The sequence below is a fragment of the Oxyura jamaicensis genome, chromosome 10, assembly GCF_011077185.1.
Source record: "Oxyura jamaicensis isolate SHBP4307 breed ruddy duck chromosome 10, BPBGC_Ojam_1.0, whole genome shotgun sequence".
Taxonomy (NCBI): Eukaryota; Metazoa; Chordata; class Aves; order Anseriformes; family Anatidae; genus Oxyura; species Oxyura jamaicensis.
The window spans coordinates 204,065-231,686 of record NC_048902.1 but is presented as its reverse complement, the minus strand read 5'-3'; the positions used below and the strand labels follow the sequence as shown (position 1 = coordinate 231,686).

Genomic DNA, 27,622 nt, shown 5'->3' with positions numbered 1-27,622 from the left:
TTCGTGCATTCAACTGACAGCTGACTGGTTAAATTCTAATTGCTTCCAAGTGAGGTCAGCAAAGGTATTTATCGAAAAGGACTGAACAACAGACTCAACACACACATGCACGCACACGCATAAGCACACACATCTCTCTAGCGTGTTGATTTATGGAAACAATTACAATTTTGGTGGAGTCTTTCTGAGCTGAGAAAGTTTATAGCTACAATAGAGTGTCTCATGTTGCAAAAAGCAGACAACAGAAATGGAATACTTGGGTATCCAGCTCTTATCAACAGGAACAAGTAAGTTATCTGTCCTTTACAGGAACATTCAGCAGTTTCTAACAGCTAATAACCTTTATCTTCATTTGTATATGCTAGATCCTAAAAAGCATTAAGAAAACTATCTCTTTTAATAAACTGAAAAATGTAGGAATAAAAATACAGGCTAAGACTGTGAAGTTTGTCTTGAAATTTGAACTAGATAAATGTTATCTGATAGATTGTGCTAATAGTGAAGATATACATATGAAGTAATCAGCAGAATTTTACCAAGCATGATAAAGTCATTCAACTGAATCAATATGGGATTTTTGGACAGATTTAAGACTGAGACAGAACTATGTTTACAATCAGTTTAAATGTCTGTTTATGTTAATTATTATGTGAAAGATATCTATTGTATATATAGATTTGCATATTTTTAAAAGTCACCTTAGCATGTCATACATTTATGTATAGTAATTTTCAGTAGCATAATGTGTCCTTGCATGTTTGTAACAATGGAGCATACTTACATATGAACCTTTTCTCACAGATCTTTTACTTTCAGTGCAAGCAGCAAATTCAAGTAGTACAGAAGGTCACAACAACAAAGGTTTTTATAACTTGTGTCTTTAAAGGATATTCTGACTGAAGAGATTTTTAAGAAGCTCTTCTATTTCGCCATTAACTATTAAGGAATAAACGATCAGAATTCTAGAAGAGGGAACAATCTCGTTTAAATGAATCTGTAACTCGTAAAGACAGAAGGCAGGTCGGTGACCTAAGAGCAACAGTCTACTTGAGATTTAATTTTCATTATGTTGTTCATGAACACCCAGAACACTGCACTATAATGCACAAATGGATACTGACATGGATCCTGCCAATTTTGCTCTACAGATCATACTTTTACATTATCTTTCTAATGGGCACTATATCTTTAGCTTGCAATGACATGACTCCAGAGCAAATGGCTACAAATGTGAACTGTTCCAGCCCTGAGCGACATACCAGAAGCTATGATTATATGGAAGGGGGGGATGTAAGAGTAAGAAGACTTTTCTGTCGAACTCAGTGGTATATGAGGATTGATAAGAGAGGCAAAGTAAAAGGGACAAGAGAAGCAAACAACAACTACAGTAAGTAATATCTTTGCTTTTCCTATTTGACTTCTAAGTTTTTAGGCATTTACACACCATTGTTTCCCCATTCCTTGATTTATAGTAATTTCAAAATAATTTTGTATAATGTACTGACCATTGTATAAGACAAGTTTTCCAATTAATCCTACAGCAGGACATTTGTTATTGATTTTGAAATGCGTCATTTTAAATACTACATTGTAGATCTGCTAATGTATTAGTTACAGCTGGTAACTATTAGCAAACAGAGAGACTATTTTAACAAGTGAATTAAGGTTGTAAGTATGAAAATGTATAACCACAAACTCTGCTCATAAAATACTTATGAAACATTAAGCCACGCTTATATAGTCCACAAACTACCTAAAAGTTTTTTATATTTGAGTTCACAATTAAAATATATGCAATACTAGAAAATTCAATGGAAAGAATTATGTAAACTGTCTTGCAAAATCTTTTAGATAGCTTGCCAAGCCAGGAACAAAATCTATTATAGTTTCTGCAGTTCATTATTGCAATGATCATGATGATGAAAAAATATTCTCTTTCTTCCAAAAAGATGACTCATCTACAAAGAACGGACATATAATATTTTGCAAAGCTGTACCAAATACAACTTTTGAACTGACAAAAGAATTGTAGTACTAATCTGTGTTTTTCACACATATACTATATAACTTCCATTTTCAATTACTTGAAGGCATCAGTTTTACAATCACTATTTCTGACACTTTAGCTTTCATGGTATTACAGATATTGCATATTTAGAGAAATAGGACATCCACTTTAAAAGACATTGCTTTTTTAAAAAAAAGATATAACAAAAATACTTAAGATTATATTGCATGTTTCAAAATAAAATTAGAAGGAAAAAAGCGCCAGAGACTTGCTGGTCTAGTGTTTATAGTCATCTGAAAGATCAAACTTCTTTCCAAAGATGCTATTAAATACAGTTTTAATATAGATTGCATGTCACTGTACTTTTTAATAACAGCAGCAAAATATAAATAAAAAATAAACTTCAAGAACTGTTGTTAAGTGTGATTCAGCTTTCAGCTGAGGTTGACTGCATATTTTCTATAAAAGCAGCACTCCTCCATGTTAAGCACATAGATAGTGAGCTTCAAAGTTTATTTCTTTACTTCATGACTACATTCAGTATTTGACAACTTGTGTGGCTAAAACTTCATTAATTAATGTTACCATTTCTTTTAAAATGTGTTTCCATATGTCTACTTTCTTCCTACTCTATTACGTAGTGCAAACCCTATTGCTCTGGAAGACAACACATGGCCAGCAGCCAAATGAATTATTTGGTCCATATTCAAGAAGACTCCCATTGAGTTTCAGGAAAACATTGTTACAACAGAGATCCATAGGGGTAGTTTGGAAGTGAAATGTTGCTCCCATAAAAATAACTGGAAAAACTATTACTGACTGTTGAAGTCATTTCTTCTAAATTTTTGCATAAAAGTGAATATCCACTGTACCCATTTTTTTTCTATTATTATTATTTTCTATTATTATTTACAAACAAATACTTTGAAAAGATTATAGCAGCATATAGAGCAGAATAATTTCATACGTTTGCTCTTTTGCAGTTCCATCCTACTTAATTAAGAACTTGGTTAGTAATTTAGCATTATTTCATATTCAAGTAAAGTTACTCAATTCTCTGCAGGGTTCCATGTTGCTGAAGCACACTAATGATACCCTGAAATGTTCTGTAGTAAAACCATTAGAGAATATCAGATCATCTTGGGTTAAAAGCAAACCATTTTCTTGTAGAGTTTTCTGAGCACTTTATCAAGATTTACTGATGGCAAAAAAAAACTATCATGAATTATAGAAACACAACCTTGAGTCATTAAACCCTTACATATATATTGCAGAGAAAAAAACGGAATGCTTTCTGGTAAATGTAAAAAGAATCAGGAGAAAAATAACAATCAATTCTTGAATGGTTTATCTGGTAACTGAGATACACTACAATGAAATGTCTCCATTAAATTTAACTAATGCATATGGGAAAACTCCCACCATCTTAAAATTTAGGTCTCTTGCTTGAATTTAGCTATTCTACATTAGGAAATAATATCTGAATGCTTCTGTTGGATAAGTAGAATAGGGAAATATAAGCAAAAGGAACTTGAAAAATGAGAACGCATTCTCTGAGAAACTCAAAAACTATCAAACAATGTTGTCATATCCTCTAGTCAACAGAATATGTAAAAGGCCTTTTTGAAGATGTGTTTATGGTTCTATGCTAAAATACATTTAACAAAAGTGATATGAGGGAAAAAAAAAACACAACCTCCCGCCCCCCCCCCCCCCCCTTTTTTTTTTAAAAAAAAAATAAAAGTATATAAGAAGTTAACTGTTTTGTCCAAAAAAAAGTGTGTACTGTGTCAATAAAAGCAAATTGATGAGTCCTGTTTACAACAGTGATAACCTCATTAGTTACCCAACGAAAATTATTCTGTGCACATTTTGAAAAGCAATAGAGCCTTCTGGTGAACACAAAACTGATACAATACAAGAGTAAAATAAACAAATAACTCAAGAGTAAACTAAGCAAATTTCAAATATGCAGAGGAAATCCCCTTGCACCTGACAGAAACAGCTCTGCTTTCAGTCTGAAAACTAAAATGCAGAGTGAGAACTGTCACACTCTGAAAAACTAAAGCAAGAATTAGGAAGCAGCCAAGAGACAAGGCCATCCAGAAAAATCTGTCATTACTCTTAGCACTTTTTTTCTTTGACAATCACTTCTTATACCTTGTCCAAACATAAACTATTGGCTTTTTATTCAAAACTAAATTTTGTATCTTGTTCACGTAACATAATCTAAATGGGCACACAAAGTAGACTTTCAGAATTCATGACCGTAAAAAGAGTGCCTGAGCAGATCATGAAGATACTATGGCATTTTGTTAATTATCCGTCTCTGACGGAAAATAAATCTCTCTGTATTGCTGCTTAGTTTTTAATTCCATTTTACATGTGAATTGAGTTTCACATGATCTTATTTGGTTTTGTTCCGGAAAAAGGAAAGCAAAAATCAGAGTTCATTTTGCTTCTATCTGAGAGGACTTAAAACTACAACTGGATGATGCATTTAGGACTTTCCACGCTCTGTTGCCTTTGGAATCTAATTTTACAGACTTCAAAGTGCCTCTTAGTTACAAGAAAAGCCTTCCTGGAACCTGAATCCTAACATGTCTGATCCTATCATATTCCATGTGTGCTCTAAACCCAGAAAATGCCTATTTCTTCCACTTTTTGGTGGAGACAGCCAACCAAAAATACAAGAAAATAAAAGATAGCCTAGTGACATCTTCGCACAAAATGGCTGAAATCTTGGAGTAAAATTCTACTGGAAACTACTTCTCTTATTTGTTGGATTTTGATCAAAAGTGTTCAGCATCATTAAATGAACTGTAACTCAGTTTTGTTCAAACAAACCATAAACTGCTGACAAAATGCACTTTATATGCATCTTAGTGGTTAAATATTCAAACCTTCTTAGAAATCAAAAGTACTTCCAATAGCATTTTATATATACTTCTTAGGGAAAAACAGATGTCAGGCTATGTATGCTATGCTATTGCACCAAATTTTATTTCTGTTGTTTATATACACATTAAATAAAGGAGCAAGAAGATTAAATATTTGAAAATTAGATAACTCAAGGCAGGTATTGATGCACTAGATTCAATTAAGGGTTACCATGCTCCAGCTGTAAAGTCTGCCTTTGCAGCTGCATTCTTGATTTCTCAAGAGTTTGTTGGTTCAGCCAATGAATTGGCCTGAGTAGAAGACAAACCCACACTAAAGTGAAAGTGCTTTTTCTTCACTGCTAATCTTTTCAATCATTATAATAGAAAGAGATTTTGTTCAAATGACAACATATACATACCTTTTAATAACAGCCAACAGTGCCAAGGATGACATTCCCTCTTATGGGGGATTAATTAGATCTAAACATAACAGATTTCCCTTCCCTCTCCCTACCTCTAGCTCTTTGTCTATCACTGGTGGTAATTACTGCCCCTCAAGTTTGAACCTGCAGAAGAGACACTGTCTATTCCTTGCCCATATCTTATCACAAATCCCAGCTTCTCACTATCAACTGCTGCTGAAGATGGTTAAGTTTAAGCAAAGATGTATTTAACAGAAGCAGTTGGGGCATGGCTGTCTTCCTGCTTCTACTGACTTGTTTGATAACAGTACCCTCTGGGGGAAATGAGGAGAAGAAAGGAGGGAATTAAGTCGAACTACTGCAGCAAGATTCTTGAGAGCTCACTTATCAATGCCCAGACCAGAGTTCAACTGACATTGTGCCATGAAACACATTAAAAAGTGTTCATTACTTCTGAATTTACCTTTTGAATCTTCATCACCTTGTCTATTCTGTGGTATTTACCAGAGGAAAAAAAGGCACAAAGTCAGAACAGTAGCAGTTCATACTCAACATTATTCTCACTCTGAACATGAGGTGATTGCATAAGCTTTGTGAGGGGAGAATCAAGCCTCTGGGCTCAGGCACAGTCAGCAGCTTCAGAAGCTAGAGTATACTGACAGGGTCATGTCTGTCTGTCTGTGCTTCCGAAGGATGAGCTGAGAGATGTGATTAGCAGAAAACATTTAGGTTGAGTTTACGTACATTGTGCTTAAAATGATTCATGTGTCTTTGATACACCTTTATAATTCAGCTGTTTTTTTTTGTTTGTTTGTTTTTTTCCAGAGAGTTTTTCTGAATCTCTCAATATTGAGATTTATCAGAAGTGAGAAATGTTACATTTTCATGGAACCATCATTTAAGTCTAACAGATGGCTGCATTAAGCCAGTAATGGATATATTTTAAAAAGATAAAAATGCAGTTTTTCTCCCCCACGTTTTCCTCCACTATTTACAATTTGTCAATGAAACAAACAAACAAACAAAACAACACAAACACACAAACAGTATTGTATCACTAAGAATGTTATTGCTCCATCCTGAAGAAAATTTGCTGAAGTGGCCCTGACCTGAGACTCAAGAGACCTGAGGTTAATCCAAGTTTTTAAGTAACTTGCTTACAGACTCTGGGAAAATTCTTCAACCTCTCCGGGCCTCTACAAAAGACAAATTATACACCGCTATGTTAAGAGCTTCAAAAATGATTAGTGAAAAAACTTCCAAGCCTTCAAAAGAATTATGCGCTTATGTTATAGACATTAAATACTTTTATTATAGAATATTGTGTAATACAATATTAATTAAAATAAACAAAGGCAGCAGCTAGAGAGAAAAACACAGAACTCAAATCTTAATGAAGCAATTTTCCATGCAGGTAAAAAGATTTTGGTAGACAATTCCTTATACAGCCTTTCTTGCAACACAAAACCAAACTCCAGACACATCCCTTCACAGCTTCACGCTTTATGTATTAAGTATCTGAAAGCAAATTTTTTTTTTTTTTTTTTTTTTTTAGATTTCTAGGATTCTGGAATACTATGCAAAGCTGTTTTATCCCCCTACATCTTTCTTAAAGCTCAGGAAGATCAAGACATCCTAAAGCATGTAATTATACCATTCCACACTGCAAGATATACCAGCTAGTAGTATATTTTGGAATGTTTTCTTTATTAAAACAAAAGAAGTTTAGGAAAATGAAGGCTGTTACTCTCCTTGGGTGGCACACTGCTTTCATTGCATAATTGGCTGTCTATGACTATATTTGGCAACTGTATTTCAATTGTCTTTCTTGACCTTTGACTTTATTTTTACTTCTGGATATGAGCTGATGGAAAGGTCAAGTTAGCCTTCTGGTGTATGTAGTTTAGAAACAGTACTAAGGAAAAGTTAACAGTGAAGATTCCTATGGCAATAACAGAGGTTAACAATCATAGCACTGAATTGTCACACTTTAAAACTTTCATAACACATGATATCATTTATACAAATGGAAAAAATTCTTTGTAACAATTGGTGTTGAAAAGTTGGAAATGGATATTCACAGATGTGGCCCACAACTTCATGAAAACACACAAGAAAAGCAATAAAAACACCAATGCAATCAATACATTCTCTTGACTATTATTTAGCTTTGGAAACAGAACAAGATGAGGATTATATTATAGTGGGATTTGTTTACAGTATACACACACTGTCTATGACCTGAACATTTTATCAACAGAACACTGAAGTGTTCTAAAACAGGCTGAATCAGACAAAAAGCCAAGTAAATCCAAGTTAACATCAGCAGAACTATTTCAATTAATTCCAAGTGAACACTTGCTCTTTTAAAGTTATAGCAGGAATCTGACAATTCAAACTAAAATCAACAGGCTGAAATGATAAAAGAGTACAGATATTCCATTAAAAACACTGACAGCTTCCTACAAGATTTCATCTTTCATATTTAACCACAGTCAGAACATTGATAGATCAATGCAAAAGAATAAATGAAAACACAGATAACATGTCCATTTCATAGCACCAAAATAACTTCTAAAACAGGGGGAGTAACAAATAGCACTCAGGCCTACCACTTCAACCAAAATATCTTGTGAATACCTCTATTACTTCTAGTTTTTTTTTTTTTTTTTTTTTTTTTTTTTTTTTTAACCTTTAATTGCATATACACCATGCCTAACTTCTATTTTTGCTAAACTGATTTGCTTTTCTTAAATGTGTTAATAAACACTGGGAGGTGCTATAGACTAAAAAGAAGATTATCAGACTTGTCCTTTGTCATTTTGATACTCAGAAATTTTGATATTTGTCTAACTAGAAGTAATGTCTTCAAAATAAAAGAATGCCCATGCTAACAAGATCATATTTTCATTTCATTATATTACTAATTTTATAAGCTTTTATTATGACCTTTAAATGTCAAGTGTGATTTATGCTTCAATCAGAAGGGACTGTTTACAGCAAATACATGTAAATTGAGAAAATTGTGACTATTACAGACAGAAATGATTATAGATTAACACACAGTTGAAGATATTAGTCAGAAAACTCACAGTCAACATCGGATCTTGAAAAGGACGGTTATGGATCTGTGCTGGGCTGAAGTTCCATAGCTGCCCAGGTGCCATAGTTCTATGGGCTGTTTGCATGTACAGCTGTAAGCAATACAGTGGCAAATATAAAGTATCATGTGCTTGTCAGGTGTGTGGAAGTGCCCATAGGATCTTTCTGGCCCCTTTGAATAAGAGGTAGCCTGTAACCAACCTCACATAAGGACAGGGACAAAGATGTGAGTCCATAGTGAGATTCACTGTACCCCACCCAGCACTATTACTGCTTGTCTTAGTTTAGCACAACTTACCAATATCATTCCATAACAGTACAAAAAGAAAATCTCTACCACATAATAAACACCTCTGACAACATATGAACCACAAGCATGACTAATAAACAATATTTGTGGACAGGGTATTGGTATTCAGCAAAAGAGGCTACTTGCAAATTAAATTAGCTGGTGACAGAAAGTGATTTTCCCATTTCAAGCAAGCTCCATTTCTCTAAATGAACCTTCTACTTCTTTAACTAAGCATGGAGATCCTGGACAATATTTCCAACACGAATTTATAAGCAAAACTGAAGAGAAGGCACATAACACCTAGGGCAAGTAAGTATTTCTTTAGAACTTTAGAACACTCTAAGATACTGTACAAGTCAGAGAAAAAAAAAAAAAAAAAAAAGACTTTTTATATACTTTATCATGATTCCAAAAAAACTATTCATCCACTCAAGAAACAAATACTACCAACCACCTCATCAGATAAAAAATGTAGAGAAAACCATGAAGAGATCCAATGGGGGAGCCTTTTCCCCATAACAAATCCCCCTTGCTCACTGTTAACCTCTCCTTCCTTCCACTTACTAATGTAATCAACTACACAGGTGTTTTGAGCCTTTTGATCTCTTTCACATCCTGCCATCCCTACAGTAGCGGTACTCTGTTTTAGAGTGCTGCTATTCAGTCTAAGCATCTGTTTCAGCAGTAAGGAGACAAATTTTCTTATTGAGGCTCTACAGTACAAATGGTCTGGCATATTCTTCTACCTTACTACCAATATAACAGCCATACATTGGGTGAACTGGTGTTGGAGTTTGTAGTTAATATTCATTAGCTCAAAGGAAAAAAACTGTCATGAATTTTGAGTGTAAGCTAAGGAGAGTCTACATAAATTGTAAGTGGCGAGAATCGTAGGCCACTTACAGACATTCCTTTGAATGCATCTAATCTTGAGCAGCAAAAATAATACACTGTTAGTAAAACTATTCTTCTAAATTATTGTACACTCATTTCAGTCAGAATGTTCAAATGAGCAAACTGGTGATTAGACTACTTGATTGCAAACATGCAAAAAATTAAAATTTCTTAGTGTCCCTTCTATTCTGTCTGCTTCTCTGTGTGGCTTGAGAAATTCAGTCTATAATACTGCAAATAACTGTCATGCAACAAAATGAAAGAAAAAAAAGATTGCCACATTTTTCTAGGAAACTATTACCACATCTTTCAAGGAAATCATGCTCTGCTAATTTTTTTAACTAAGTAATCCAGTGTTTTGAATTTGACTATATCTATTTTAATCATATGGTTTTAGGGCATGTTCTGAATGATTTAATGATGATTTCTGAAATGGCACTTTCATCCAGAAGGGACACTGTAAGCAAAACTGGTCTATACTAAGATGGTAAAACTATATCACTTAGACAAAAAGCATGTGATTTTTCATATGATTCATAAAACAGAAGGCATAAAAATCCGAATTTAGTAAGGTGGTGAACAGCCTACCTCTGGTACAACCAGACTATTAAGAGAATGTGATGAGTTCCAATGCCTATATCATTTAAACACAAAATGATCTAGTGATAGAAGATATATTTACGATAATTATTGTGGAGAAATTATTCAAAATTGTTTTAACATTTGGAATGTAACAAATAACTATCTTGGGCAAAAGAGAAATGAAAATGAATCCCATTTTTTCTTCTTATATAGCAAAATATTTTGTAAATATGAGCAGGTATTATGTACATACTTTCTCCTTTTCAGACAAGATCTGTAGACATCTCAAAGACAATTTTCTAAAAGCGATGACAACCACTTGAGTGACATTTCAAGTTACATTTCCAAAAGAAATACTTAAGCCTAAACCTCATAGCATATATATGGTACTTCCATTTCTAAATTACTTCAGGTGATATTTTCAAAAGTGCAAGTAGCCACTGTTATCCACTGAGACAAAATAAGTAATAAAGCCTGCATTTCCTGGCCTCCTAAACACTTGCAAGTGACCATACGTCCATAAGACACAGGTTTTTTGTTTGTTTGTTTGTTTGTTTCCTGCTGGGGCTAAATTAAAATGTATGACTATCATTAACTATCTATGATGCCTTTTTGTTTGGCATATATGAGAAAATATAACAAACTTCAGTTTTGTACAAGTTACACAGGAAGGTAATTATGCTTGCTTCCTCAAAGAATTAACTACGTGAATTCCAAAACTAGAATGTGTTCTCATCCCACTGTAGGTGATGCAGGAAAATGCACAGTATTTCTGCCTGTATATAGCACTATAAATACTGATGACCTTGGCCCACAACTTAGTATACTGTGTTCTCATTCACACAACGGTGCAGGTATGGATACTTTCACATGACTTCAACTTAAGTGCTAGTTACTAGTTAAAGCTCCTGTTTCTAGGAGTTAGTTATAGCTCCTAGAAAAAATTTACTCTATTCCAGCTCTAGACCCATCACAGGGGGATGCTTCTTTCTTTGTTTTCCCCTTAGCCTCTGTTAGGTACCCCTGGCAAATTATATATATGTTATCTATGGTGTGCTGCAATTTATCTCACAGGTGGTATTGTACAAACAAAATAAAGTAAATAAAAAATACTGATTTAGTCTCTGTTGAGCTGTGCCATGTTTATTTCATTAACATGGGTTTCTACCTAAAAAAAAATACTACTTTCTTAGTGTTCATGGTATTTGAAACATTCTCAACAATGCAGAGATGTAATCAACATGAGAAAGTAATTGTAGAGAAGTACAGCATTAACTCTCTTTTCAACATAAAGACAAGATATGGGCGCTCTACTCTTACAGACATACTGATAAACTATAAAGAACTATCAATAACAGTCTAAATAGTTGCTTTTGAAAGTAGGAAAAAAAATGCACAGCTGTGGAGGAGTTAAGTTACTGACTAGTGGAAAAGCTATCTAACCTTGTGATTCATCAGGAAAAGCTTGCTCAGGAGTTGAAAGACCCATATTAGGAAAGAGAAAAATACAGGCAGTTTGTAAAAGCCTGGCTCTATTGAAATCATCAAAAGTTTTGATACTGATGCCTACTAATGGACTGAGGAGTTAATCTGAAGGATGTCAAATAATAACTATTGCTTCTGCAAATCCATGTGCTTTTCCTTTAAAATAGAGTTTCATAAAATTGGCAATACAGACTAGGAATAAAGAAAAATGAAATTCTTCTTCCACCATTAATCTCTTCTTGACTTTCAAGTCAGAATTACTTATCTAGCTTACCAACAGGTATCTAGTAGAAATGTTGCTATCTCGATTATTCTACTGAAGGTACAGGCTTAAGGGCAGAGTATATCATAACATGCCCAATTGGTGATATTCAATTTGAAAAATATCTGCCTATAACTCCTCAAATATATGTTGAAAAGTATATTTCTGCATAGAATATATAAATGGAAGTTTATACTAAGTTTATGGACCTATATTAAAACCAAAGGTCCACATATCTATGCTGAGTAGAAACTGATTGGATTATTTACACTGAATACATTTAATAGTAGAAATATAATTTATTTTTGTATGCATCTATCTACAGTGTAACATTTGCATTCAGGTATGAGTCAAGTATACATTAAAAGTCATGTAGGTGGCAAAAAAGGTGCAAGTTACGAACAGCAGTAGTGCTTTGTTTCATTCTGTATGGTAAAAACAGACCTTCTTGGTCAATTTTGGTACTATTTCTCCAGCTTCTTGTTGCAGTACAGATGAAGTCACAAATATTTTTAAAAAGAAAAGGCTTATTCACCAAATTAAGTGCTTGGAATAGACATAATTGTTTCAGTCACAGCAAATAGCATAACAAATTATTTACCAAGAACAAGTATTTATATATAATTTTAGAAAGTATCACTATGGTTACAGCCAAGATCTGTGCTGGTATAACTTCATGGTCTTCAACTCAGTTCTAAAATTTCCTGTTGAGTTTAATATTAGACAGTAACTTTTTCTTTTATGTTACAATCACTAGTAAGAACAGTACCATAAGGAGAAGAAATAATCATAAATACAATGCAGAAAAAAAAAAAAAAAAAAAAGACTTTTAAACCAAGTTTCGTAAACACGAATTTATAAAAACTTAAAACAAATCATCCACAAAAGAAAAATTAAACTGAGGCAAGCCCTTTATTTGTATGTATAGCTTCAGCTTCCCAGCATACATCCTAATATTAAAAACCCACCAAGATTCATCTGAGTCCTCTAGCTCTATGAACCTATAGTAGAAATCTCTGCCATGTTACACTGCTTCTTTACAGAGAACATTTTACTTTTCTTGCTTGAACAAGGTCCTTGTTTAAACCTATTATCTGAAATGCCTTTTCAAACATCTACATATTATAGGCCAGCTGATTTCCAGATTTTAAACTGGTCCATTTATTGGACCAGTTTACAGATTGCTTATGCATTACTTCTGTGGAGCTCAACAAACTTCAAGACATCAATACATATAAAAGCAAAATAAGAATTATGTAAATCATCACAGAGAAATTAAAAAGTGAGGCATTCCCAAAGGCTGCTATCTAAAGCTGTTATCAAATGCTTGAGTGGCATGAAATCTTCCATTTGCCTCAAGATCAAGAGAAAAGTATGTCTTTATGCTTATGCCAGTGACTGCACTGTAGTTTATCAAATTGGCTGTTTGATATTGTCACAGATGGAAATTTGGAATTCTACCAATATAATAATATGGCTGCCAGCATGAATCTGAATTTAAGATATTAAATATTTTAACAGATTGGTCACAGACAACTTTATTATCAGCAGTCACAAAATAGCGATATAGTAGTATCTGTGTGCTGAGAGCCAAGAAACTACTGCAGGCAAAGAAAAACTCACATCTTTCCTTCTGCAGTTCAGGGCCACAGAACACTTTCCTTAGTTGGTAAAGAAATTGAAGTAGTTTCTATCCCATTTTAAATAGTTTTACATGGTTTATTGAGAGACCATTGTTATGGCATAACAATTTTACTAATGTTTTAAAATTGAACTTAATTGTTTTGGTTTAATTTCTGTCAAAGTGATTGAAGATTTTTTTTAAGGGACTTGATCACTAAGAGCTAGGTTTTTAAGGATGTTTCAGTAACAAAAGCTGGAGTTTGGCAGCAGTACATTCACGAAAATCCTCCTGTTTAAACTAGCCTGTAGGTGGGCCTATTGGGGGTAATGCAAAGGACGGCTGATAACAACAAAAGGCAACTTCCTAGCTTCATAGTTTCCCTTTAATATATCCATAGCTGATTTAAACAATCATAATGTAATTGAAATAAAGGTAACTGCACTTGGCATATAACAATTAGAACAAAAGCAAGGGAAAGTTTTTATATATACTAACAAATAATGCATAATAAAAATGTGTTGTGCTTCAAAGTTTTTTTTCACATAATTTGGCTAAACCTATGCTCTGTTAACTGTTTAGTCTGCTGTCTTTATTCAATAACATTTTACATTTTAGCTGTGACCAATAAATTATCTTCAGAAGATAATATTACTATATCACAACACACTGGAGTGTGTGCAGCCCTTAGTTCTTTCTTTCTACTTTTAAGGGTACAAGTAACATCAACTAAAATTCTAGGACATTATTTACATGCAACACTTGAGAAGACCAAAGCACAGAAAGGCTGTGGACCTGTAACAGATGATGCTTATTACCTTCTATAATGTAATGAGCAATCCCAGTTGCTACTGGAATCAGGTTTCATGGCCACCACAAGTACTGTTATAACACAATCATTCTGGAAAATAAGATCTGTCAGCACATTCTACTAAAATAAAAATAATTAATTATATACCCAAGGCATCTGTGTACAAATCAACCCTATATCAGAAACTGCTACAAATAACTGCATTATAATGGATTCACCATAGAAAATATTTACATGACATTAGCTGCAATAGTTTTCGCACTTACTTCATGATAATATGCACGTGAGCAAAACTAAATGTATGCATAAACATTTCTATCACCAAACTCAAGATGGTTAACACTTCATTTCCCTCTACATCCTAATATGAGTCAGGTTTACCTCTTAGACAAAACTTTTAGACTGATAAAATGGTGTATAAATAAAAGTAAATTAATGATATCATATTAAATAAAGACAAGGAGTTATTAAGCTATTTAAAAAAAAAAAAAAAAAAAGATTATTGGCTAATTGACATACATTTTCATCCATATACCCATATACTGAATAAGACAGGAGGATAACAGGTAAAACGGGTATGAAAAAAAATGATTTATTTATTGGAATTAGATTAGATGATTTGGTTGATTTTGATTTTGAGGTGTTTTGATATATTTTTTCATTTTCTTTCTGCTTGCTTAGTGTTCAGTGTTTGGTCTAATACGCATTTTTCAAATTCAACTAAAATCTAAATTATTTGTCAGCAGCAAACCAGAACAATTTGAGAGGCTATATCATATAAATATATGTCCAGCAATGTTTTGAAGTCAGAAAGAAGGAGCCAGATGGTTTTTATCACTTCCCGCTCTCTGGTGCAGCAAGAGGTTAGGATGGTTTTCTTATCAGATTCTTACATTTTGTAGCTTGAAAGGAATTATGTACTACCTACTTGTGTTCTTGTAGACACTGTAATTGATGTATTTAGATGTCTGTTGTCAGCTATTCCTGCCCCAGGTAGCAGATCTGATTTAGAGATCTAACTAAAATGTATTCAGCTGGGTAGTGCTTGCCCTATATTTTATATAAGTAGTTAGAGGAGGAAAAGATGTGTATCTATTCCAATAGGGACTGCAGTGTTTATGAATTAAATCCTCTCCTAACTGCATGAAACAAAATCTTACAATTCTAAATCTAAATCTAAAACCTAAAGTATAAATCTAAAATCTAAAGTATAAAATTCAGTTCTGGAATACTGCAGCCAGCTTCTCTTTTGTGCATTTACTTTCTCAATTTTACTTATTTTAAGTAATTCAGTTCCTAGCCAGATTGGGAAACATTTTCACTATTAAAAATGTATTTTAATACAGCTCTAAATAATCCTGAAAAACAGTGAGTTTTTTCATTATTTGTCCCCAGCATCTAGCTACACCACTCGTTCTCCCAAGCCGATGTCAGTGACCAGAAAAGCTGCCACAGGAGTAGCTAGAGAAACTACACGATGCAGAACAAAACAGCTAGACCTTGAGGGTGATGGGATACTTCATTCAGAAAAAATTAGTCCAAAGCACAGTACCATGTTATGCTATCTTTACTACTGCCTGCAACCAGTTTATACCAGTGATAAGCCATAAAATCACATAAAATGCACTTGGAATTGAATTTTTTCAGAACATAGAACAGATAATGTATCATTCCATTTCTTATACACATGAAAGATACCCTAATATGGACTACATTCCTTAGAAAACCAGAAAAAAAAGTCTTCCACAGAAAAGACATGACTAATTTTATGACAACTATGATGCCTAATTCTACACAGGAAAGAGGGAAGGAAATTTAATTGGCAGTGGCACAGGAATAATATCAAGACACCATCTCTTTATTAGATAAAAATATTGGATAGTGACAAACATTGAAGAACAAGGTAATTTATTTGTAGCTTTACCTTACAGAAAAATTTGGAGAGACCTGTGGCTCTGGTCTTATGTGGAATTTTCCAAATTAAAATAGGGACTGTAGGGACTGAAACTCTAAATTTGGGAAGTTTTGTACCACTAAATGAATGTATCTCATTTTGCTGTGAAAAGGTTAATCAGCAGAGTTTTACATACAGTTTCACTATTCTGAAGCTAGATCCAATAAATCTGCAAAATTTAGAGAGATAATTTATTCTAGTGAAATTAGCACAACAGACTTAAGGAAGAGATATCGTTGGTTTGAGTTTGATTTGTTGTACACATTCAGCTCTAAACTATTAAATCATTAATTTTCATAGTGGTTTGAAACAGTTTTGTTTTGTTTTTGTGAACAGGCTTATTACACTTTTCCCCATTTTTAATATCAGTAAATATTAATTTTAATATCAATAAATATTAATACTGTAATAAAAGAGTGTTTTTTAAGATAGGGGATTAAGATTTGGATTTTATAGGACACTATTAATTCTAAAAAAAAAAAAAAAAAAACAGTATTTTTTCATTGTAACCATATGTTTAGCTCCAAGGCAATTTTTATTGAAGGGAAACAGTTTCCAGAAAAAATGAGAAATGACTATGTGTTATATGAGAAGCTGATCAAGAAAATATTTCCATGAAATGCACAGTGGAGATCATCAAAAGTGGCACGTTCTAAATAAGTTTAACAAGAAATCCACAAATGAATGACTTACTGGGACAGCATGTTATTCAATTGTTGATACTATATCCTACTGTTCACATGTCAGACCTTTAAACTGAAAAGTTCAATAGTTTCACAATCTGCTTTAGAGAAAATTGTCACTCCCTTTTGGTTTTGAAGATCAAATCAACAGAAATATTGGAAAGACAGTGGTCCCAAGCACTAATGTTCCAAAGTGACATTTAGAGGAGAGGAGGCAATTTAGAGTCAGAATAACTAAGATCAATTCTTCTTATTCTGTCATTTAAGATGAAAAAGTAAGCATTTGTTTTACAATCCTATGTAACCCACCAACATGAGCAGAAAGCCAATATAAAACCAAAGTGAGACAATACAGTATAACAAGGGAAAACACCCTTAGAAATTCTAAGCTATTTCTCTTCAGTACTCTGTTCATTACAATATGGGTACTAAAATCCACACTACTCCACTACTGTATGTAGTGGAGGTAAGCTTTACTGAGTGTTGTAAAACAATGAGCACTGCTTTATATTTATCATTCTGAACAGCCATTTCAGTTTCCTACTCTATCTTCTCTCTGTTTGTTTCTCATCTTACATGTTTTAAGCTATCTTCATGGAATTATCAAGTTAACAGTTTTTTCAGATACCTTGACACGGCACAAATCCTGTAACTAACTTATCTGTCAGCTGCTGAATATCTCCAGAACAATGGTTTATGATGAAGTTCCTCTATCTAGCAATTAACTGTATCTAGCAATTAACTGTTGTAATCAGGTTTTAGTATTAACAGTGGGAAAATTTATGAACCAAATAATGTCAAGTAAGAAATCTTTAAAATAACCAAGACATGAAAATCCAACAAAGTACAAAAATATTTTGATGAACTTCTGTTTAGCAATTAGTGCATTATTTTTATATAGTATGTTCTTGTGCCCAAATGAATTGCAAAACAAAACAACAAAAAGAAAAAACTAATTAAACATCAGCCACTTATGCTTAACCAAACAGATGTTCTGCATGCAGGCTGTCTTATAAATAATTTTTGCTTCTTGAGGATGCTTGACCTGAAAATATGCTGTATCAGGTCCTCTAGGAATACCTCTCTATTGCTAGTCATGCTTCCTCAGACAATTATAGCTTTCCTGTCTGGAAATTACAAACGGGAGTGAAGCAGGAATTTTAAGTGCTCTGGGTATTTGTCCATGGTATCCAGATGTCTGGCACCTCACTGAAGCAGAGGCTTCAACTGTTCTACTGAAAGTCCTTGACAGACCTGCACATTGTTTATGCGCAGGTCATTTTTACAGTCATCTTCATACCTAGAGTGCTTCAGATAGTCTATGCATGCACAGCAAATGCATGCATGGAAACAGCACAAAGACTTGAAGTAACAGCTTTTTTAGTCTTTCCTATTGGTCTCTGCCATTAATAGCAACATAATTTACATGTGTTTACACCATAAAATCCAGATTCTGAGTATCATAAGGAGAAGCAAGAGCATTACAGTGGGAAAAAAAAAAAAAAAAAAAAAATGTGGGAAAGTGATAATGAAGGTATAAATGTATGTACCTGATAAGACATGTATGACACCTTGTTTTCTGTTACCATAACTAATGGTATATTCAAAACATATATACAGACAGAAAAGTCCTGAGTGGGGAGGGACCAATCTCATCTCTGCTGTGAAAATTATTATGATATACACTTTTTTACCTATTTCTACTTATGGAGCATAAGAACGTGTTCTATGAGGTACCACCTCCGAACCTCTTTTACTATCTTGTTAAGGAGTGTACAAAATACAAATGAAAATTTGACATTCTATCAATTGTAATTTAATAATGGGGGGATAGTAGAAAAAGACTTAAATATTACAGTATCTCTTAAATCAATAGCTTTGTTTGTTGTTAATTTTTTACCATTAGATTTGAGAGAGAATGAGCACAGAAATTGCTCTACCTGAAAACAAACTTTAAAACATATACGTTTAAAAATATTACTGGGAACTGAAATAGCAAGCACAAATTAATACTTTGTGTATACATGTAAAATATATATATATGCATGTATATATATTGCATATATATACATGCATATATATATATTTCTTTAAGAAATACAAGGGGGTAATGCTTGTTGAAACCAGTAACTAGCAAAACTATCCAATGAAACTATTCATTCACTTTCAGAAAACAAATACCAGTAGACTCCTCTGGAAAAACATTTCGAGTACAATAAGCCAGCTAATGCATTTACTGTGCTCCCTCACTGAATGTACACATGCACTAATAACACCATGAAATTTTTCCAGAATTCTCAGTGATTGACAATCATGATTTGTACTTTCTTGCTTTAAAAGACACAAATATGAACTTATTAAATCCCATATCAAAAGAACATATTGCATTAAAAAAAAAAAATACTATAAAACACAGTCTTGTAAGCAATGATGAGAGCATTTTTCTTGGCCTTGAATCATCTCTCTAAAGGTCATTTGAATTCATAAATATGTACTCCAAATCTAATTAGAAACACAAGTCAGACATATTTTAGAAGTTTCATTTTGTTTTGACTTATTCTCCATCCAAGTTTTTTCTACCCCCTCTGTATTTGAGATTTCACGTACTTTATCTCAAGACAATCCTGCCTATGAAAGGGTGTTTCACAAACACATTCCTTGCAAGTGCTTAGCTGCCAGTGCCAGCCTCCTAACCCCTAAAAATCAGCAACAGAATGTTTTTTTCCACTTCACTGCACAGAGAGGCCACAAGAAATAAAGTACTGTAAATATTGAAAAAAAAAAAAAAAAAAAAAAAGTAGATTAAAAATGGTATTTTAAAGCTTTTAGAATACTTAAAAAATCAGTCTTAGGTATAATATGTTAGCTAGTTCCTTAAAAGGAAATTATAAGAATATAGAATAATAACTAGCGGACTTTTGATTTTACTTTTCTTTTGTTAAAAATCCTATTTTGCCTTTTCTTCCCTTTTTTTCCAGCATTTAGAAGACTACGGAAGTCTTATTAACAGTAGGCAAATTTTCATTTTACTCTTGTAAGTAGGAATATAACATATTCATATATCATACATATGAAACAAACGTACCCAACAGAACAGAAAAAAAAAAATTAAAAAATTGCTGTTGGCCTTACTAAAAAATGTACCGAATGCCAAATGTCTACAGAAATTCTGATACTCACAAATAGAGAAGTAGTGACGAGAAACACAAGACATTCAGAGGATATCAGCAACATATGAAACATTTAGAAAAATCTCCAGCTGATGAGGGACTGAATACAGTGTACTTTAAAAACTCCTACTAAATCTTCCTGAACAATCTTATCACCCATCATACTGAGGTAGTTCCCTAGCATGTGAAAAGATATCTATCTAGCTCAGTAGTTTTGTTCTCTTTTGTTTTCCAAAGAAGCCAAGGTTATTCAAAACAAAACCATCAAATACCACTGGCCCAGGAAAAATAAATAAATAAATAAATAAAAATCATGAGAATGCTCCATTTTGTATCAGTGATATAGCTAAATGCCAATTTTTCTACATAAATTTCCAGCCCAAGGTACAGTCCTGTCCTCCAGGTCACAGTTATGAAATAAGTCCAATAAGTACAAGTGTCTAATGCATGGAGACAAACTGTCATTCTAGACCACAATGCCAGGAAACTCACTTAATTTATTATGCAATTGTTGCCTATATATATATACACACATATATTTCACCTGCTAAAACTGCTGTATCAACTTAAAGGGTTGCTTTGTCTTTTTTTTATTTTTATTTTTTCCCTAATGTGTTTTGTATCAACTGTCTGATAATTCGTTTTCCCCAAGTCATTAAAAAGACTGTTGCCAGCACCCATAATCACCTTCTTCTAAAGAGAAATTATAGTCCATCTCAGCTGAGTGTCCTTTAAGTAGACAGAATTTCATTTCTGCAGGAACCTTCATTCACTCCGGGAATTTTAAGCTATACTGGATACATTGACCATACAACCATATAAAATTGTTTGGAATTTCATGCTCATTTAATAGAAATTACAGTTGTTTTCAGTTTTATATGCCCATTTTCTTTCTTTTTTTATTTTTATTTTTTTCTCTTTCTGACTTTAGTTTGATTTTTTTCCCAGCTAGCTTGTGGTGTATTCAAGTTTTCTTTTAAGCCCCTTCTAAACTTTTACATGGATCCTTTAGAAAGAAAAAAACTCAAAAACATAGTTTACATTTTCATTTTTATCTGATGATATATAAGACCTCTTTGTAGTTTGGCCATGTTGACTTCTCATCAGCAGCATCTTAACAATTTAAGCATATCTTTAAAAAAATTTTGAATATATTAAAGTATCAAAAGAGTACTTAAATGGAAAGATTTACAGATAAGAATTTTCTCTTTCCTATACTACATTAGAGACTTTTTTCCTTTTTCATGAATAGAGATTGAAAGGATGAGAACTTTTTACTTCAAAATGAAGCATCTAAGAATGGACTTCCTAAAATATGACTATGAATTGTATACTAGGAGGAGAGGTTAACATTACAAGGTCTTCTGACTGTACATTTTAGTTCTTCGTCATTTCTCTGAAGAATCTGATGCTACATAAATATTTAGAAACTGACAAAGATAAATCCTGCATATAAGCCAGTTTAGTATTTTTTCTATTTGTGTGGTGTATTCACTTTAGGTGTAAAAGTGCCTACAAATGTTACACAACATAGTAGATTTACTGGTTTACTTCTATTATCATTTTTCTGTGGATACAGAGATTTACCTCCTTCCAATCAACCAGCTAACTGCAATTAAGCATGAAGACTTAAAGGTCAGCTACACTGTTCATAGCAGAGGAGCAATCAAAGTAATACGTTTTCATTCATGTAAATTCATGTCTTAAGGGCAGTTAAAAATGGTGTATTAGAAAAAACACTCTTTAGCTTTGGAGAGATTTGCTTGACTCAGGTTACCATCCTCACAAAGCTAATAAAGCTAATCTTTAGAGTATACTGATATTTTGTTGCTAATTTTAAAACGATCAGTTATTCAGAATCAAAGGTCTTCCTGCATTTGTAGAAAAATTAGATTATTAGGTTACTTCCCAGTAAAATAAATGTCATTACTGTTGAGTCCCATTAAAGACTTAATAATGGTACAGAATTAAAAAAAAAAAAAAAAAAAAAAAAAAAAACAAACAGAAGAGAGCGGACAAAGGAGAGTTTAAAACAAAAGAAGAGGAATGAAAGAAAACCTTAAAAGATCTCATAAAAAGATCTAATTCACAGACTTGGCTGAATGTAACAGTCAAAACTGTATTATGAAACATATACACTAAGAATATAAGGATAACCGTATCAGCTCAGATCCAAATTTAATTTAGCCCCACATCCTGTTGGCAAGAATCACCAGTAGCAGATTATACAGAAGAGACAGAAGAACCAGGAAATATTGGTAGTTGACCAAAACTCGGGTTGAACAGATTTATTAACTCTTGACACCTACTGACATATTAGGTTCCTATTTGCAAAAAAAATAAAAATAATAATAAAAACAAAATAGTAGCCTCTCTTTATTATGTAATTTTTCTTGTAGTAATGGAGTGTCAGGAACACATACAAAATAAACACAGACCTATGCGACTACAATGCCATATGGTGTAATATAATATGATACGTTGGCTTAATACAGATTCTGAATGAAAATTAAATGAGGAAGGACAAATACAAATCACTTCATCTATTTTAGGGATTTTATATTTTATTCTTTGGTATATTCTCTAGCAATTCCCTGCTTTAGTGATAAAATTATTAATAATATAAAAGCTCATTTTTATATTCAAATAAATTATAAAATTATAATTTGAAGAGACAGTGATTTCCGTTATACACATCTCTTTAACCTCAATGTTTGTGCTGTGTTTAAATCTGGTTGAGTATTCAAAAGGAGTTTAGAAGTTTCACAGTGATAGTATCTTGTTAATAAGTATTAAAGATTCCTTTAACTATTTCATCAAAGAACTTGTGATTTGAGAAAGTATGCAGTGCATAACAGGTCTACAGGAAATAGCTTGTTACCTTATGAATCTAGTACGTTCAGAAGCGCCATGTAAAACAGTTAAAGTAGTGAAAGCTCTGTCCATATTAAATTTAATATTACTCAAATATCATTCTTCCTGGTGAGAGACCTTCGATATTGGATGAGAAATTTATGTATGTGATACAAGAAATGCTGATACAGATAAACTAAGAAACTTCCAGTATAAGACTTCTCAACCGTAAAAGTCTCTACAGCTTCTGTACATAAAGGATAGCATTTTGACTTCATTTATGTACATGATGGTGCTTTGTAATTAACAGAACAAGTGAGTTCCACACAAAAGACTATATACTGAAAGATCACTAATGAAATTCTCAGTTAATATCAGCTATCACAGTTATAAATACACCATAATGTCACACTTTTCCCGAAGTTTCCTAGAAATATTTCAATTTCCTATATGCTTTTATTTAAAAATATAATTAATTGTAGTAGTTCTACATTTCTGAAATGAACAGAATTACTGAGGCAGAGACTCAAGAAGAAGAAAAGGAGGCTTACAATATGCTGTCTTATTGCTAAGTAAATTGGGTCACACGCCTTAAAATAGGATGAGGAATTTAGTGATGATTCACTTGCACATCAAGTAAGAAAGTGCATGTGAGATGCTGCTTAAGAGACATAAATCACAAAAATGCTTTGCTGAAAAGGGAAAAATTCATGGTAGTTTCTCCTTTGAGGACTGATTAAGACACAACAGAACAGAAGAGACATGATCTAGATCTGGGAACAGAAAAATGAATACTTGCATTACTTGTGATAGGCCAGAGCATTTTGTGAAGAGAATCACAAGTACACAAGCAGTATTTCCACTGAACTCTTTATGGTCTCTTTTCTTTGTCTTTAACTTTGCTAATAGTACAACAGTTTTTATGTTACATATATATTGGAGAGCTCATGTCATGTTCCCTCACTAAACTGTGGAAAGATGCACAGAGAGAACACCAAAGATAAGTGCCATTAAAAGACCTAAAAACATCTTTGGATGAGAATAAAGCAGAAAAAACTAGTACCCCAAACCAAAATATAGTAATTCCTACAAGTAGTATGTCAACTTCCACTTCATAAAAAAAAAAAAAAAAAAAAAGTAATATAATATAAAAACTCTAATAATAACATTGCTTTAGGCAAAAGCTTTTGGCGTTTCCTTTTTAAAAGTAGTAGTATTTCTTACTTCTGTAACTTCAGCCAACAGGAGCTCACTGAACGAAACTCGGTTCCTATTAGCATGACTTGTTTTACAAAGTTATTCTGAATCTTTCATTTTTTTAGTTCTGTATAAATAGAAAATTCAAACATAGCCTTAAAAAAAAAAAAAAAAAAAAAAAAAAAAAAAACTCTCCTTAAGATAACAGCCAGCACAGGCAGAAGAACAAATGGATATAAACTGTTGCTGAAAAAATGCAGATTGCAAATTACTACAGAGTCTCTAGCCATTAAAATAAATCAAACTGTGGAACAGCCTTTGGCGGAAATACTGGGGGCAAAGAAATAACAACTCCAATTTAGTATTGGCAAAGTTTATGAAAAGAGAATTATCTGATGCAATTCCCAGGCTAGCAGAGCACTGGACTTGATGACCCAGAGATCCCTTCCACTATTATGTTCTTTGTTTGGCTCGATGCAGATGTTCATCTGGTTTTCAGCCTCACTGTGGTTTCTCTAAAGAGAAATTTAAATGAAAGTTAATATAATTTTTGTAAGTTACAGTTAGAAATTGCCCTTTTGAAGAATTGTCGCTAGGCCTGCAGCAGAGTGGAACTTGTCAAGGAATTCTGAACGCTTTACTTAGAGTTGGATTAGCATAAAGAAGTAAATGTGCTCAGAGATATGAATGCCCAGCAGGGGACACACCAAGAGTAAGCAATAACAAGCTAGGACTGATATGTCAGTAATACCAAGGAAAAGGAAGAAAAGAAAAACAGAACAGAAGAGAAAGGAAAGGACAATATGATATGGTAAAAAAAATATAGGGAAAAGAAATACCAGCAATATTCATGCCTTTAAAAAACAAAAACCAAAAAAAAGTAATTAATGAAAAAAAAATGTGGTAGCTGTAATGAGTCAATAAAAAAATGAAAGAGAAAGAAAGGAAATGTTTTGTTTGGAAGGAAGGTCATCTTTCAGGTGACAAACTAACACCACTCTCTCTCACTCCCACAAGTATAATTCTAAACTACTGCTTAAAACAAAAAATAATAATATTTAAGCTTGAAGACAACCTCTCTGCCTTTTCTGTCCTTTTTTTTTTTTTTTTTTTTTTTTTAATATAACCTAAATATACTTTTATATTGCAGGTAACTTATACCTATTGTAGGAACTATAGAAAGGTGTTGCAGATATACATCATACACATGAAAATAGAGTAATTTATAGAAAAACATCAAATGTTTTGTTTTTGAATAAATAAGGTCTTGGTGAAACTTTTAATTATTTTCAATTACAGGTAATTTTGCCATTTCTATCAGTCATAAAAGCATACACAGGTCAAGCAAATACTTTATCTTATTTAAGACACTGTGGTATGTTTTCTATCACTTGCAAGTTCTAAGATTTACACTTGTTCAAGGTGGTGATACAGCTACACCAGTCTTCAAAATCAAGGCTTTACACAAGTTCTGCGAGCCTTGATGGCTATGTATATAATTCTTCCAAATGAATCCTGAGTATAATAAATTCTAAGATACAATGGTTATTTGAAAATATAAATGTTAACATGGCAATTTCAGTACACATTTAAAATTTATCATATAATTTTTAAGTGGCCGTATGCAGATGTGATCTCATACAGAAGTATATTTATTTAAATAAATCTTATAAATTGACTAGTGAATAAACAGACATTTTACAGTCCTTACTGTGTAACTTTGCAGGTATTCTAGAAATCAGAACAGTGGCAGTTGGAATAGTGGCAATCAAAGGAGTGGAAAGTGAATACTTCCTAGCAATGAACAAGTCAGGAAGACTCTATGGAAAGGTATGGAAGCTAAATTCTCTTCACTCATCTAACAGTCATGCTGACTTTTCCAATAATCATCATGTACAATCTTTAAAAAACTATTTTTAGCTGTAGCACCTACTGCTTTGTATGAAATAGTTTATATAAAATACAGTTTGTATAAAATAAATTTCTAACATCTTAAAATGTATCCAACACATACCTAAATTTCATGCCCACTTAAAAAAACAGTGATCAGAGTTTGTATACTATAGTTTCCAATACTGAGATTTCCAAAGCCAAAGTTACTTATACTGAAGTAAAAGTAACATTTTCCAAAGTTACTTATACTGAAGTAACTAATATTAATATTAATATTTAATTAGCATTCTTATTCAATTAATATATGTTAATAATATTAATATGTGGATTGTATGATGCATATTCTTCTCCCATCTTCCCCAATCTAATTATTGTATGATTCTTTTTAAGAAACACATGTACTTATTTTAATCTAAATTATTTACTCTCAACAGAAAGTATGCAATGAGGATTGCAACTTCATAGAACTAATTGAAGAAAACCATTATAATACATATGCTTCTGCAAAATGGACACACAAAGGAAAAGAGATGTTTGTTACACTAAACCACAAAGGTGTTCCTATGAAAGGTAAAAAAACAAAGAAAGAACACAGAGCATCCCACTTTCTTCCTCTGGCAATATCCTAATCAAACATGATCTATAAAGAACTAGTTCCAGCAGGAAGATTATTTTTAAAGAAGACTATGTGACAAGGTATCAAGAGAGGCTGGAATACTACTGAGAAATTGAACAAGCTGGACTTGCGCATTTATGTTTATTTTTAAGAGACTACATGGAAAAGATTTGAAAATATACACAAAACCAGATTTGCTAACTAAAAGCTGTAAAGAATTCTAAAGAGTTGTACAATCATTATCTTAGTCATTTTAACTGGGTAGTTTCTTAAATTAATTGACCCTGAAGAATAAGTCATGACTTGATTATCTGATAATATTTTATTTAAAAAAAATAAAAAATAAAATAATAAAAAAACCGATCTGCTTCTTAAATATGGCTGCTATAATAATAATAAGCAGATGATAATGTTGTGTAAAATATGTCAGACTTTAAGGCTGCTGGAATGAGTTGTCAGATTATCAAGTCAATAGTAAGTGTGGAAGCTGAGCAGTATTTTAAATACTTCCCCCAAGAAGCTGATATCCTATACGTAAACTATATGATCAGAAAAATATATAATCTTGTAAATGTCTATTGTTGTATTCAGATAAAAGAGTTAGTTTGGAAAAAAATAAGTTTACTCTACTACAAAATGGTCCTATCTATTAATGAAACAAATACTTAATGCTGCTCTAAAAGATGTTTCAAAATAGTGTATGTAAAATAAGAATAGGAATAAATAATGTACTTCATCTCACTTTTCACAAAGTAACATTTTATATAACGATGAAGCAAAAATTCAGACATATTAAGGTATTTTATGTAACATATCCTATCATTTGTATAATTCCTGTTAGGGCATACAGCTTTTAATGTTTTGTTTTTGTTTTTGTTTTTGTTTTCATTCTTAT

General features: G+C 32.6%; 1 protein-coding gene across 3 annotated transcripts; it reads left to right on the top strand.

Moving 5' to 3' along the window:
• Window positions 1–67: 67 nt before the first annotated feature.
• Window positions 68–27,622, top strand: FGF7 (fibroblast growth factor 7). Of its 3 annotated transcripts, none has more exons than XM_035336253.1 (4): window positions 68–287; window positions 1,193–1,387; window positions 25,945–26,048; window positions 26,546–27,622. In XM_035336253.1, exons 1-4 carry the CDS (start codon window positions 248–250, stop codon window positions 26,738–26,740), a joined length of 534 nt encoding a protein of 177 aa, XP_035192144.1. In that variant the 5' UTR covers window positions 68–247; the 3' UTR covers window positions 26,741–27,622. The 3 variants fall into 3 exon arrangements, with proteins under 3 accessions (XP_035192144.1, XP_035192143.1, XP_035192142.1); XM_035336252.1 differs by having other exon boundaries at window positions 817–1,387; XM_035336251.1 differs by having other exon boundaries at window positions 802–1,387.